Source organism: Melopsittacus undulatus, chromosome 2, assembly GCF_012275295.1.
Source record: "Melopsittacus undulatus isolate bMelUnd1 chromosome 2, bMelUnd1.mat.Z, whole genome shotgun sequence".
Classification (NCBI taxonomy): Eukaryota; Metazoa; Chordata; class Aves; order Psittaciformes; family Psittaculidae; genus Melopsittacus; species Melopsittacus undulatus.
Window position 1 is genome coordinate 65,563,622 of NC_047528.1, and position 14,695 is coordinate 65,578,316.

The window sequence follows — 14,695 nt, forward strand, 5'->3', positions numbered from 1 at the left end:
GACAGAGGGTTCATTTAAGCAGTGTGAAGCAACAAGCTGCTCTTTAACTGAAACAGTTCTTGTTACAAGCTCTACATAATTAGCATGGTATGAACTCAACGGTAGAATTCATGGCTGTGACTTCATGTCACTGTTGAGCTCACACATCACATGGGGCACCAATACTTGTGATTTGCTTGGCACTGAGAGGCAGGTTGAGAAATGTGCCAAGTTCAACTTCTTTACAGGAGGATAGACATACCCCTTACACATCAGGCTAGGGAGGGACAAGTTCAGGATGGACCTCCTGCAGCTTACCAAGAGACAACAAGTCACCAAGTGCTGGGACAGCTAAGCGTTTCTTAGGAGTCTTGCAGAACAATAACCCCCTGAAAGTACAACCTAATAAGTAGACACACTGTGTGAAGACAAGCACCTGGAGTCCAGTGTTCAGTTCTGAGCCCCTCACTATAAGAGAGATACTGAGTCGCTGATCCAGAAAAGGGCAACAAAGCTGGTGAGTGAATGAAGCACAAGTTTATGAGGAATGGCTGAGGGAACTGGGGGTAGTCTGGAGAAGGCTCAGGAAGGACCTTATGGCTCCCTACAGATACCTGAAAGGAGGCTGTAGTGAGGTGGGGGTAGGTCTCTCCTCCCAAGTAACAAGCAAGAGGGTAAGAGGTAACAGCTTCAAGCTGTGCCAGAGGAGGTTTAGATTGGATATCAGGGAAAAATTCTTCACAGAGAGCAATCAAGCACTGGAACAGGCTGCCCAGGGCAGTGTTGAAATCACTGTTCCTAGAAGCATTCAAAAACCATTTAGATGAGGCTCTCAGTAACATGGGTTAGTAATGGACTAGGCAGTCCTTGTCTGAAGGTTGGGCTTGATGATCTTCAAGGTCTTTCCCAACCTTGTTGACGCTATGATTTCCATGAGCACTGACAACACCACCAGACGCAGAGTCCCACCACAGCTACTAAGGGAGGCCTCGCGAGACCGAGCCATTTATAGCTGCGGCCGAACAGAGCGACAGGACTCTCAGCCAATGAGTCTCCCTCTCCGACGCGGCCGCCCATAGGCTGCCCGCGGGGCCGGTGGGCGGGGCGTAGCTCCGTGCCGTTCCACGGCGCTCGGGGGTGGGGGGTGCGGTTGCGCGAGTTGGGTGCGTCGCTGACGAGGGAAGGGAGGGCGGGGGGGGGGGCCGGGAGAGGGGAGTGAGAGCCCCGCGCGAGCCGACACAGTCGCCCGCCGCCGCCGCCCGCGCCCCGCGGCTCCCCCTGCCGGAGCGCACGCACAGGTGAGGATGGCAGCGGCGGTCAGTGGGTCCCGTTCCCCCGCTGCCGCCTTCGGACCCGGCTCAGAGCCGGCAGCTGCAGCCGGCTCGGGTGTTTGTGGGGGGTCAGAGCCGGATGTTTCTCCTCACCTTCTGGGGCGGGTGTGCGGCGGAGGCTGTTTCCCTCCTAGCGCCGCGGGTCTCTGCGGTGTCTCCGGAGGAAGGACGGGCGGGAGGCTGGGGGCTGTCCTGCTCCGCCATCTGCGTGTATGCACCCTTCTGCGCTCGCATGCACCTGCCTGGTGGCGGTGGTGGTGTAGGGAGAGCTTGCGGGTCCTTCGCAGGACTTGCTGCCACCCCCTCCCTTCGCCCTATACTTGGGGTGCGCGCCGGGCGGTTGGAGGGTCAGAGCGGCGCTGCTCCCCGTTCTCCTGCCGCTGGTGCGCTCGGGGAGACCCTTCATTCCATCCTTCCTCCTTCGCTTCCCGGGAGAGGGAGCCCGCGGGGGTTCGGCAGAGTTTGCAGTTTCCCGTCCCTCTTCCTTCCCCCCGCCACCACACTCCGATGCGCCAGGCAGCTCCGCGGACCGGCGCTCTCCCTCCTCTCCGTCTCCCTCAGCTCTCGCCCTCTGCTGCCTGGCAGAGCTGGCGCGGCCGGTGCGTTATCTCGCCGCTTGGTATTTCGCTTCTCGGACTAAATAGCCAGGGCCGGAGTGGTGAGACACAGAGGAAGGTCCCGGCTAACTCGGGACGGTTTCGGCGGACGCAGCGGATCCCTGTTCCCCGGGCTTGGGGCATTTCGGCTGCGAAATGGCAGGGCGCCGGCGAGCCGGAGGGGACGGGCCGTTAAGCGCGGCGGGTGATGGGGGGGTTGCTGATGCGTTTCAATGGAAATAAGGTGGAAAGTCCCCTGTTTAGCGGATCGCCACCAACCTTTTCCGTCTTGTCTCTTAATCATTCTCCCATGCCTTGAAGAGCAACCTTTTAAACGCAACGCCCCTGCCGCGGTAGGCGCTTTTGCACCTCCCGGCAGGATGGCATCTGGCCTCATCCCCTCAGAAGTCTGGCTCGCTTCATGCCCTGATCCTGCATCATCCAGCCCTTCAGCAATTGTGTGAAGAGCCTTTGCCGGGGCATTGAAGTGTACCGGTTTTTTTGATTTGCGGTTGGAAATATACTTTGTATGTGTTTTGGGAGTGTCTGGGTACGTACAGAAACTTCTTGGTTTATTTAAGATGTGACTCTTCTGAATCCTCAGTAGAATGCCCCTCAGCACCCTGAGGGGTGCCAGGTACCTTCGGTACCCTTTGCCGTCAGCATCTACCAGAACTGTTCCTGTCAGTCTGCAGGGGAAAAGGTTCAGGTCACAACGGCGCTGGAAAGTTTCATAGGCTTCAATAGGCTTAATTCCTGTCATAACGTTGGCTCAAACTAGATTACCCCTCAGTTAAATTTGCTTAGTTTGTGTGATAAATTATTGAACAAATCTAAAGTGACCACCTGGGGGTTAAATAATTTATGTCCATCTACACATGGGTTAACTGGTTTAACTATCTGCATTTTTAAAAGCTGGAGCACTTCTGGTTCATGCATGGCCTTGATGTGTGCAGTTTGATACAGTGTAATGCTTGAATAATCGTCTAAGTATTGCTGAGCTGTAGCTGAGCTGCTGGTGCCTGTGCTAAGAGGAGTGGTTAGAAGACCAGAAGAGAAAGATAAAAGCAGAACCAGCCAACTCAAACCCATGATAATTATTAATTTGACACAATTTGTGCATACTTGCTGCTAATTGAATCATGTTGCTACTTTTTTCTTTTTTTTCTTTTTTTTTCTCTGAATTCTTTCATGCTGTATTTTTTATTTTTTTATGGATTCAAATTGCACAGTGAGAAGCCCTGATCACAAACATCGTGATTTTATTGCAGCAAATGTAAAAATGATGCCCGCATTTTCTAGTCAGGCAGGCGGTTCATTTTCCTGGCATTATCAGATGATATTTTTGCTCTCCTGATTGCCCTCTCTTGTTTGCATGTCAGACCAGCTGTCTGTTTGCCCCAGTGGGATAATCTGTCTAGCTTGCAGACTGGTCTTTCATGCCCACCTGACCTGCTCCAGAGAGATCTGACTGCTGCTAGAATAATGGTAAAGGTAGATTAAGGTTTAGTCATCCTTGTTTCAGAGACACTTTAGCTGTGTTAAACTGTTAGTGTCACTGACCTGAGTGGTAGCCTAGCTGTTTATTCTGGTAGTCTGGGAATCACCTGAACTTTACAAATTTATGTAGACAGGCCTTCTAAAACCATGGGGTTTTGAGGTCTTTGCCTTTACTTGCTGCAGTTCACCCAGACTTTTATCACCATACTACTATTGCTACTCTTCTGGCTTTTTATCGTGTCCATCACCTATTCAAAGTGCCAGTGCTGATGATACTTCCTGGCATGCCATACTCTCTGTGTTGACTTTCTATAGGTCTCTCACTTGTCTTTATCTTTCATTCCATTGAGTTCAGGTTTCTTGTATCGTAAGGCTTTTCACAGTTCTTTCTGTTCCTGCTCATTATTTTGTTTCTTACTGAATTTTGCCATCGTCTTTGTCTGCTTCCTGTGTTCTTGCATTTGTTTCCTTCCTCATAGGTGCTATGTGATTTCTGAGTTAATGTTTAAAGCCACAAGCCAATCTGTGTGTAAACTTCCTCAGAGCACAGCTTGTTAGTAGCATTATACGGGAGGTAATCATAGTCTGAAGATAAATGTTTTCTGTAATCTGGATGTGGTGACCACAATTTGAGCACAAGAGCCTGTAGTTATGCAACTTTGTTGTTTTTTTCTGTTAATTTCTTGATCATGCCTGTTGGTTATATCTTGTTTTGCAAGCTCCTTGGTAAAGGTAGCATGTGTTGTGATACAATCTGGGGCAGGGTAGTTCAGATTTGACTGGAATCTCTTGATACCATAATGATAATACAAAATATTTTTTCTCTATTGTTATAAATGCACCCAGGCAAGAGAGTGACAGAGATTGCGTCGAAGGAAGATTCAGAGCAAGTTATTTATTGCTGAGTAGCATTATTTATATCAAATATAGTTTATAGTGGGGGAAAACCTGGTAGTGCCTTAAAAGAACATTAAACGTTAATGTTTGAACTACTGTAATGGATGAAGTAGTGCTTTAAAAACAAATCTACACACACCCCTCTTTAAAGTTGGTTAATTTATTTCCATATTCTTTGTCTTGTGCAGTTAGGACAGTGTGGTTAGCTGCTGGCTGTGTTTGGCCAGTTGAGGATTTTCTAATCCCAGGATATGAAACCTTTGGGATGAAACTGAACTGTAGGTAATTTCTGTGTTTTGTTCTTGTGCCCGTGTGGTAGAGATAAAGGAGTGATATGGTCATACCCTGGTGTTTTGTGGGCCTTTTTGTTTTTTGCCAGTTGATATACATTGAGCACTCTGCGTATGTGACTAGTCTGTGCATAGATGTAGCTAAGCTAGGGAAAAAGTGGTTCTGGATGGATCAAACACTCTCGCACTGAGCAGAGAAAGATGAGTGATGTAGGTTTGTAAAGGCTGTTTACAGCTCTGGTCTCTCAGTTTGCTGGGGGCAGTTCTGCTGCTGCAGTTACATTAGGCCGCACTGATTTCAGAGCAGTTTTGTCGAAGTGAGGGCTTAGGAGTGGGGCTTTGAGTTGCTGGCTTCCTGAAAACAGCTCTTTTATCAGTTCATTACCTGCCAGGTGGCACATGATCCCGTCTTGACTTTATGATAAAATTGTAATGTTGGTGATGCGTATGTTTGTCCTTTGCTGACCAAATTCATGTGAAATACAGCTCTTCCAGATACAAGCAGTCTTTACAGAAAGGACAAATCAATCTAACAAGTTCTATTCTCTGAGCCAAGACTGAGGCAGTGCGGGGGAGGTGCGTGTAAGGAACAGTAATGAGAATGTAGTAGTATTTCTTTACTGTATTTTGGTACATGGGGACTCTTGTCAATATTTTTGGCATAATCTGTTAAATTTTATTTCCTTTAAACAGGACTGGAAGAAGAAAGAGAAGTTTAATTCATGAGAACGATAAGAGAGCTTACAACGCTTTAGAATGGATTGATTTACGATACCTCTGATATGTGAGAGCTACATTTTGTGTTGCTGTTGGCCAGCTGCTGCTGGTGGACTTCAGCTGACTTCATTGCAGCAAGCCCAACAGATAGGTCCTCATCGATAATAGAACATAAACAAGTGTGATGCTGAAATGAGATGAGGCTCCGAAATGGAACTGTGGCCACCGTGTTAGTTTTCATCACTACTTTCCTCAGTTTGTCCTGGTATACTGCATGGCAAAATGGGAAAGGTAAGTAAAAGGTTCCAAAACCAAATTGACCTTCTTGAGCCTGTATGGTACTGCTACTATATGTTAGCAATCTGTATATTGTTTGTTGACTAGCTCTGCTCCAAAAAATATTGCCTTGGAAAGGAATAAACACCCACTAATAGATTCAGGAAAATTAGCTTGGAGCCATTGTGATTTTAAAAAGGAAAAAAAATATATATACCTGAAGAAAATCAGATGCTGCCCTTGAACGAGGGGTTGGTCAGAGCTTAATAGTTGTAATTTGGTGGGTATTTTTTGTTGTTGTTGTTTACTTTTTTAAATTTTTTTTCCTGGTTCCTGGAAAGAAAATAAAATGCAACCCACAGACAAAAACCCCATGTTCTCTGGTTGCTGTCTTTCTTTTTTTATTATTTTTTATTTTTATTTCCATGTAACATATGGGCAATGGACCCGGCTGGAGAATGTTATTTTTGGTGCTGCTTTCTCTTCCCTGATGATTCAGTGATGGCAGTGGCAAACTGCCAGTCAAGATTGTAGAAAGACTTTTTTTTTGCTGTCTTTGAATGACATATAAAATATTTCTTATCAGAGCATGAAATAAAGTATTATGAGAAAATAGACCAGGTAGTGGGAAATGTACCTATTATAACATGAGCAATCTCATTAAATAATAAGGTGGCTTTTGTGTGTAATATACTTTTACCTTCTTAAATATCGTAGTTTAACTCACCACACTCCATGTGAGCCTTGTAAATTCATTTTTTCAGAGAGTCAGGGCTGTTTACTGCAAGTAAGATGTTTTGGTCTTGTCCATTAGTAAAGCAAATAAACTTGTTCAGCAGTGGTCTCTAGGAGAAGAAAGGGATTTTTTTTGTTGTGGTTTTCTTTTTGTTTTTTTTTTTTTTTCTATAAACAGCTGATCTTTTGAAAAAGAGTAGGCTATGTCTTTCTAAGATCAAGTAATTTTAAAACACATTCTATCTTCAGTGAGCTTGCTACATGGTTTATTCTCACTGTTCTTCTGAGAATACTATCTTCAGTTGTGCCTCAGATCCAATAAGAAGAAGCTGAGGTTCTCCAGGAATATTGTCTGTTGTAGCATAGGCAACTTGTAACCCTTATTTAAGTACCAAAGAAGCAGATTAGTTCTGTAGCGTATCGAATTATTATTGGGTTTGGGTTTTTTCTTTCCCCATTGGGCACTTGCAGGAGAAACAGATGCTTCTTGGTGTGATCTCTGCTGTAGCAGTTGGTTGGTAGGCTAGCCTTCTGAGTGTAAGCAGCAGGAAAAATGTCAGGTTCTCAAGGTTGTGGTAATATATAGATCTTTTAATTGGAAAACAAAAGTGTAGACGTGCCAAAGACTGACAAGAAAAGGGTATCTGAATAGCACCGTAAGTAGTATTTTCTTCATTTTGACTAATATCACATTCCGTAATTTCACTTTATGTTACTGATTTATTTCTTGCTGAAGAACCTCACATGAACTTTGTTTTCACTTCAGCAAAGATATATGTTTATGAAATTTCTTTTTGCTTTCTTGATGTGATTTACAAATTTAGTTTTTTTTTTGTCAAAGCATAACACCAAGAAAAGTCTTTGTTAGAAGAAATTAACAGAAATCTGCTATTTGGAAAGCACTAATATGTACAGCACTTACACAATTAAAGCTTTTGTTGGTTAGACTGCTCTATAACACTTTTTTTTGTTCCTATTTGAATGTTTAGAATCAATACTTAATGGTGATATGAAAGTTCTGCATTTATCTTCTTCCAGGTCTTGCTGGTGAGCATTAGGATGGTAATTTGTTAAACAAAAATCAGTGTCACAAGACATCAATAATGTGTTAATCATAAATCACAGTTATGAGACTGCAGTCTGGATAATTTATCTTAAGATGTTGCTTCAGGAGAAATTTATACATAAAATAATGGGAGGTTTATTTTACTTTTTAATTTATATTTATCGTTTTATTAATTTACACAGCTTATACAAAACCAAAACAGATTTGAGTTCATTTAGTATGATGTTTTCATTGACATTCCTGCACCAATAGAAAAGATTCAGAAACTGATGATATGTGTTTATTAAGATTGTTTTTTTCCAGCTTCATATAATTTTGTATTTAGTAAGCCTTGCATGATGGTATCTTAATTCATTGATATCATTCTAATTACAAATTTTTAAGTGGCTCAATTAGAAGCAAATACAGCACTTGCCATTCCAATTCATTGAGAGGCTATGGGATGTCACATGCTCTGCTCATTATCTTTTGTTACTTGTTACATTTATATGGCATGTACTAGGGTCCTGTAGTGCTGTCCATTTGTCAGTCTTTGGACAGCAAAGTAAATCAACACTTGGAAAGAAAATACTATTTAAGTTTTTAAAAGAAAAAACAAACCTCCAAATGGCTGGCTTCTCAGTGATAAGTAGAACAAATTTTGCTTTTTAAAAGCAGAAGTGTAGTGCCTTGTTTCTAACAACCCTAATGCAGTATTAAAGCGATTCATATTAGTTGAGAAACACAGAACTTGGATAGTTGTCACTTAAAATGCAGAATTGTTTGTAGAATAGCAATAAGACTGGGATTATGTGATGTTTTTGTAGATCATGTCTTCTAGTAAATACACCTTGTTCCAGTCTATGCAGGAAAAGATTTAGATACTTGAAAATGATACGGACTTTGGTACTAGTTTAAAGTGCTAAAAATTGTTTAAAACACTGTTCTTCAGGGACATCTTAAGGATGTCCCGAAAAGTTGTCAGGAGCTGAAGGCAATACTCTGTCTGAAGTGCCATCACTGGAAACAGCATGGCTTTATTTTACCTAACGGTCTGATTATGTAAATAACTTTTCACAGAGCAGATGCTGCTCTTTGGATGAAATGGCCAGTTACAACGTGGTTGTGCTTTTAAAACTGAGTTTGAAGAAGGTTCACTGAAATACTTCTGGCCTTTGGAAAGAGTTTTCAAAATCGGTTGTAATTCTTTGCCACTTTCTGGATCCCATGCAACGTCTAGAAGTGCTTGAGTTGTGAGGAAGCGGTATAAGCCCTGAATACACCTGGGAAAGGCCTCTCCTGTGTGATCCATGTGCAAGAGTTGTGGGTGAGACTGCTTGCTAGGAGTTAAAAATGTGCTATGGTTAGCACAAAGGAAGTAGATGTTAGAAATCAAATCTTGCCAAAATTACTTTGGTGCACAGAAGGACCACTTTTAAAGGATCTGCAGTCACTGTGAATTCACAGTCAGTTTGGTGTAAGTTGTCCTTGAATGGCTCCAAAGACTGAGCTCTTATGCAAGTGATAACTTTATGCTTAGCTCTACCTCTTTTGACTAAATAATGCTTTCTGGTACTACAGACCTGTTCGGGGACACAGGTCTTCACCACCTCATTTGTGCACCACTGCAATGCAGTGGTTTTTTATCCTTAAGGCACTTTTCTTAGGAAGATCTAAGCAATACAAAACAGCACTGTATACTTATTACACCAGTCACAAAAATTACATCAAAGCTGTTGCATGCTATGTAGAGAGCATAGTCTTGATGCTTTGATCTTTAATGTGACTTGTGGTCTGAGTAAATAATGTTTCAGGAAGAGCATAAGGCTCTTGAGCACCACAAAGCATACTCTTCTTAGGTCAGCAAACTTCCTGATGCCTGTTACCGGTATGGAAAGGAAGGTAAATAACTTCACTGAATTAGGGAAGGTGTGGTACGATGAAATTCCTCAGCAAAGCATTCAACCTCATTAATTTGCTTCCCTTGTTAAAGTTCTACTCTGATTCTTACCAACTCTGCACAGTTGTTTTTGTGTGTGTAGAGCATGTGTTACTTTGTTCTTGGTGAAAGATAGTGGTTGGCAGTGTCTTGCATCATTTTTAGAAGGTGTCTAGTTACTTGAAGTGGTGAGGAAACATATGGAGTATGTATTGTGAAAATCTGATGTAACTTAACCCTTTGAGATTGTCTAAGCTATGTAGTTTTCAGAGCAATCTGAAACTAGTCGTGTACATAATCTTTTTTTTCCCATCTAAAACATATTTTGGTTTAGTGATCAGTTGAAAAAATTTACAGTTTTCAGTTCATCCTAGGGTGGTGGTATAACTATAGGATATGACTTCTTTTGGTACGCTGGTTTGAATTGACAAGGGAGGACCTCCAAGAGGACTTTAACTTTTGTGATACTTAACTAGCTTCATAGTTTACTGAATATTCACTCATATTTAAATAATGATGGTTAGAGCTCCTGTTTTGTGTTAGGCATGACGTTTTCTCTCTTTTGGATGGAGAATTATCTGGGCTGTAAAACAAAACTGTTGTCTTCTCTTCTGGCTGCTTTCATAAAAGTCCCATGCTGTTTCTCAGCCTCAATAGTCATAAGTGCTGAAAAATATCTACACTTAATAACAAGCATAAGAAAACCTGAGACTAAACCAAAAAGCCTCAGCCAGTGGTGGAAAATCCAGGAGGTGGTTCTCCTCCTCCTGCAAGAAGAGTCTTGCAGCACTATGGAGGAAACAGGACAAGGAAGACAGGAGATATACAGATAGATATAGATATTAATTCCCTCTCCAACAGTGGTTATGCAAATATTCTCTTTTAAAACATGAATGTTAATTGCAGTCCTCTGGCTGCATGTTCTGATATTCATAGTTATGTGCTGTTTTCCCGCTGATATGAATTAAGACCAGTCAACCAAAAAAGTTAAATGGACTACAAGCTGGGAATAGTGGAGGCAGAGGAAGGGAGGAGCTGGTGTGGGATGCTAAAGTAGAAAGTACATATAGCAACTTTTGCCAGTTTGTTTGCAGAAGAAAGGGTTTTTTTGTTGTGTTTTTTTTTCTTTTCTGTTAAACAGGAGGGAAGCATAATTTCCTTTGGAAATTCTGTTGCAGATCTTCCAGGAGCTGAAATTAAAGGAAGTAGGAGTTTCCTTTTTCTTTTTAACACCAGCACAGAAACATTACTTTAGTCTTTATCTAAAATACTCTTCAGGCTTCATTTCCAAAACTGACAAATTGGCATCTATCTGATTGATATTAAAAATAGGAGTGGAATGTCATTAAAGCCGATCAGGAGTGTAGGTTTGGAATAGTTACAGAGGGTCCTGTGCTGGTACTGAGCACGCTAACCCAGGTGAATTGAGCAGAAGAGGTATATATCTCAGATATTCACGTGGACAGTTTTTAGGTCTATGGTATCTTTGTGTCTGTCTCGTGCCTGTTGCAGTGGAACTTCTCTGACACCAGTGATTTTGGTGGGCTGCAGTGGAAAGGATCGCAACCAAAGGGGCTTTAGCAGCCATGCCTTGTCCCCTTGCTTTTTCTATAACCTGCAAGTTAGGTTAGCTCAACAGTTTATGGGAGTCTAAAACTTTCTTGCTGTCAGTGTTTAATGTGACCAGACTCGGCCAACATCTTGAGGTACTGCTCTTGATTGTGGAGTTCACACTGCTGGGAAAAGGTAATACTTTTGGTCAGTGTGGCTTCTTGTAATACTACTTCAGCCTGAATCTATGCTTGCACGACTACTGCAAAATGCTGGTTGCTGCTGCCATGTGGTGGCTAACCTGTAAGTGATGTAGCCAACCTAGTAAAGAAAGTTGCATTCAACACAACTGCTTATTCCCTATTGTAAGAAATATATCTAGGAATGTATCCATGCAGTAGATGGTAAACCAGAGTGTATTTATCTTTTTGCTAATAACTGCCTTCCTAGAGTAGTTACAATAGATATATAGTCACATTTTTAACAATGAGTAAGGGGGGCTTCACAATGTCCTGGTTGTGGTGGTTGGTATTTTCCTTAGTGAATCTGGGTGATAGAAGGGAGCATTTTCTTACTAGATTTCAAGCAGCACCATTCTGGGAGGAGCAGAGAAGGCAGGCGAGAGACTTGTGGAAACTGGAGACCTAGTCCAGAAGTGGGGTGAATGGAGGGTTGAAGGTAGTTTAAAATGCCCCAGATAGGACATTGGGTTCATTAAAACAGGGGAAAAAAAAAACCCAAAACAACCCACATGAGGAAATTGGGTGTTAGGATGCTAGTTAGAAATGGCAGTTTACTGTAAATCAAATGCTAAGTGTGAGTCACCATGTTATTGCAGAAAACAACAGAAATTGGACAGAAAAGGGTGCTAAGAAAGTAAGAAGTATGAAGTCAGCTACTCCAGCCATTGAGAGTCTTTCTGCTCTGCTGACATTGTGTCCACTTCTAGATGGTGCACTAAGGAAATAGATTTATTAGCTGGGGTTCAAAGGAGCAAGAGTGATCACAGATCTAAAAAATCTACACTGTAAGGAAAGATCAATGTTCTGACATTCCTTAGCTTGAAGGAAAGGTGTGAGGAGAGAGACAGGAAGATTATTTTCAAATGTTTTGAAAGTTCTTGGGGGGGAAAAAAGCCAACAACAGCCCATATTCATTTTGTGGCCACACTGAATAGCAGGATATAAAGGACTGAAACTGAAAGAGAGAACAAGGCTAGATAGTGGAAAAAGGTGGGGTTTTTTTTTAATGGCAGGTGTATTTACATACTGAAGTAGAGGAACTTCCATGCAGGCATTTTCAAGAGCAAGTTGAATCAGCAGTGGCAAGTAAAAGACACCAATACTGTGTTTGGTACCAATAGAGATTTGGGCTAGCACAAAAAGAGTTACTTACACTGGGTTTTAAAGTTGTATATGAAACTCAAAATAAGTCTTAGGTAGGGAAGACCTGCAGCTGGCAGGAATGGTCTAACTCTGAGTAGCTATCTTGGTGAAATCAGTTTGGAGGGGAGGGGGTTAGACTAGATGACCCCTAGAAGTCCTGTCTAACCTAAGTTGTACTAGGTGTTTGTGGTTGTTGCCAAGTTTATCTCCTTTTGTGCCCAGAGGGATGTGCCAATGCATTTCATTACTAAATAATACTGATGTTTGCATGGGATATGTGAGAGCTGCCATCTTACCATAAAATTTGATCCCTTAAAATATGTAAAACATTTGCCTGTATTTTAGCAGATTCACTGAAGTGTTTACTGTTAATGTCCACTGCCATTTCTATAGCTAGGAACCATGACAATACTGTGTTAGAAAAAAATTTCAAAAAGGGACTTGCTTTTATTTTGAAGTGTAATTATCCTTTTTTATTCCGCCTCCTCACTTCCATGGTTTAGACTGGTATTTTATTCAGTAACCTTATTCCTGATGTGTAATCACGACTTTATTTGCTATTTGCTGTCTGGATTGAAAAAAGCTTTTTTCATTATTGATACAATCTTTAGGATTAGAGTCCTATAAATTGTTTCTTTTTAGGATGAGGCACCAATAAGTCTATAATTTAGTTTTGTTTATAATGCACTATGTTTTCTTTTGCTGAACATGACAGAAAGTGAATAGAAAGTGGTTTCCTTGCTCACAGTACCAGGCTTTATTGCAGCTAGTCTATGCCTAAAAAGCAATTATTCTACAGTATTTTAGAGCTGTGCTTCCAGCTGCTTTTCTGGTTGTCTCCTTGGCTTTCACGCAGTTTTCTGTCTATTCCTGTGGATGCTTCCCACAGATGTGCCACCCATCTATCTAACAGTAAACAACAGAAACCCTATTTTTACTTGGTGGCAATATATAATTTTACTATCTTATGCTGAGAAAGGAATTTAAGTTTCCTGTGCCTATTAAGCGTAAATGTTGCTATTGTAGCCCATAGATACATCATGGTCTTGTATATCAACACCATGAACACGAAATTTTTCTCAGACAGTTCTGAAATGGGCTGAACTAGATATTTTTTTCCATTACAGATTACTAGTAAAGTAGTTGTTCAAATAAACAGCCCTCTTATTTAGTTGTACAGCCTCAGTGATGAACTGTGGAGGTACTGTTGGAGAGAGATTTGAATAAAATAAATGTGATGGGATCACATTTGACTTACGAAGTTGTTGTTAATTTGCAGCAACATGGGAGCATGTTGAAGCTTTGATCCGGAGTTGCTTGCGAGGAGTACAAGTTAGACAGAATATGTCTATTCAGCTTTTGTCTATGGATCTACTAATCTCATTTAGATTTACAGAGCTAGCTTTTCTTGCTGCAATTCCTGGCTTGTCTGTTTTAAGAGGAGGGAAAGAAATGGTTTAGATTATCTGGATTTATAGGTATGGAAACTCACAAAGTTACTGACAATTCTGTAGTGGAAACAAAAAATGTTAAAGCATTTCAGATTGTCAGAACTGAATGGTTGCTTTTTCTTTCTATGTCATGATTCTGCTTTCCTGTGTGCTTTTGTCTGTTTGCCACATTGGACTGTAGCTGAGTTAATCTGTCTGAGAATATACAGCATCTTAACTCTCAAAATATGAGCCCTGAATGTTCAACAGTGTGTGAGCAGATAGTGTGATGATTCTTGGAAAAGGTTTGGGATATGTATACCTTGGTTATCCTGGAAATTACTTCTTTTTCTTTATGGAAATCTTGCCTGGACACAAATCCTTCAGCTACAGAGCCTGTTAGCCCTGGATGGGTGGATGCTGCTGCACAGGCATCCTGTTGCTGACCAGTTGCATGACCAGAAATCCCAATTGCATACACAGATTGTTTAAGTGTGTACAGTAAGTGACACCTTTAAGAAGTTTTATATAAGTGTGTATTTATGATTTGTAGTTGCTGAGCAATTGCACAATAGCGCACATGCTTTTGGGATGTCTGAATGGAATCAACCACTTGACTGCTGCCCGGTTGATTGGCATATGTGCTGTGAGTCACATTCTGGAGGATGTATAGAGGGGCATGAGTTGTAGGGTTTGTGCGGAAGCATCAGGGTTAAATGTTCTGCTTTGCACAGATGTATTTGTTCATCTGCAGAAATAGGGGAGATGGATATGTAACCTGTAGGCACGTGATGCTAGAATAACTGCTTTCCCTTTTGATGTAAATGGGATACAGGCATTTGAAGGTAGAGAGAACCTTTTTTGGGTCAGGGCTAATTTTCCCTTGTTTTCCTCCTCCACACTGCTTTAATGAGAAGGCAGTTGTGTACAATAAATTTGCAGTTTTGTATCACACAGACACTGAAAAAGAGCATTTGTCCTGTACTCATAATATGTTGCTTTAAAACCAACTATTTAACTCTGG

General features: G+C 41.6%; 1 protein-coding gene across 1 annotated transcript in view; it reads left to right on the forward strand.

Annotated features, from left to right (window-relative positions):
• The first annotated feature begins 1,187 nt into the window (after positions 1-1,187).
• The window catches only part of MGAT4A (alpha-1,3-mannosyl-glycoprotein 4-beta-N-acetylglucosaminyltransferase A), an 83,859-nt gene continuing 70,351 nt past the window's right edge, over positions 1,188-14,695 (forward strand). The window contains exons 1-2 of the mRNA XM_005151382.2: positions 1,188-1,277; positions 5,287-5,601. Of these exons, the coding sequence (XP_005151439.1) occupies positions 5,508-5,601 (94 nt within the window). The 5' untranslated portion in view covers positions 1,188-1,277; positions 5,287-5,507. The remainder of the gene's footprint in view (positions 1,278-5,286; positions 5,602-14,695) is intronic.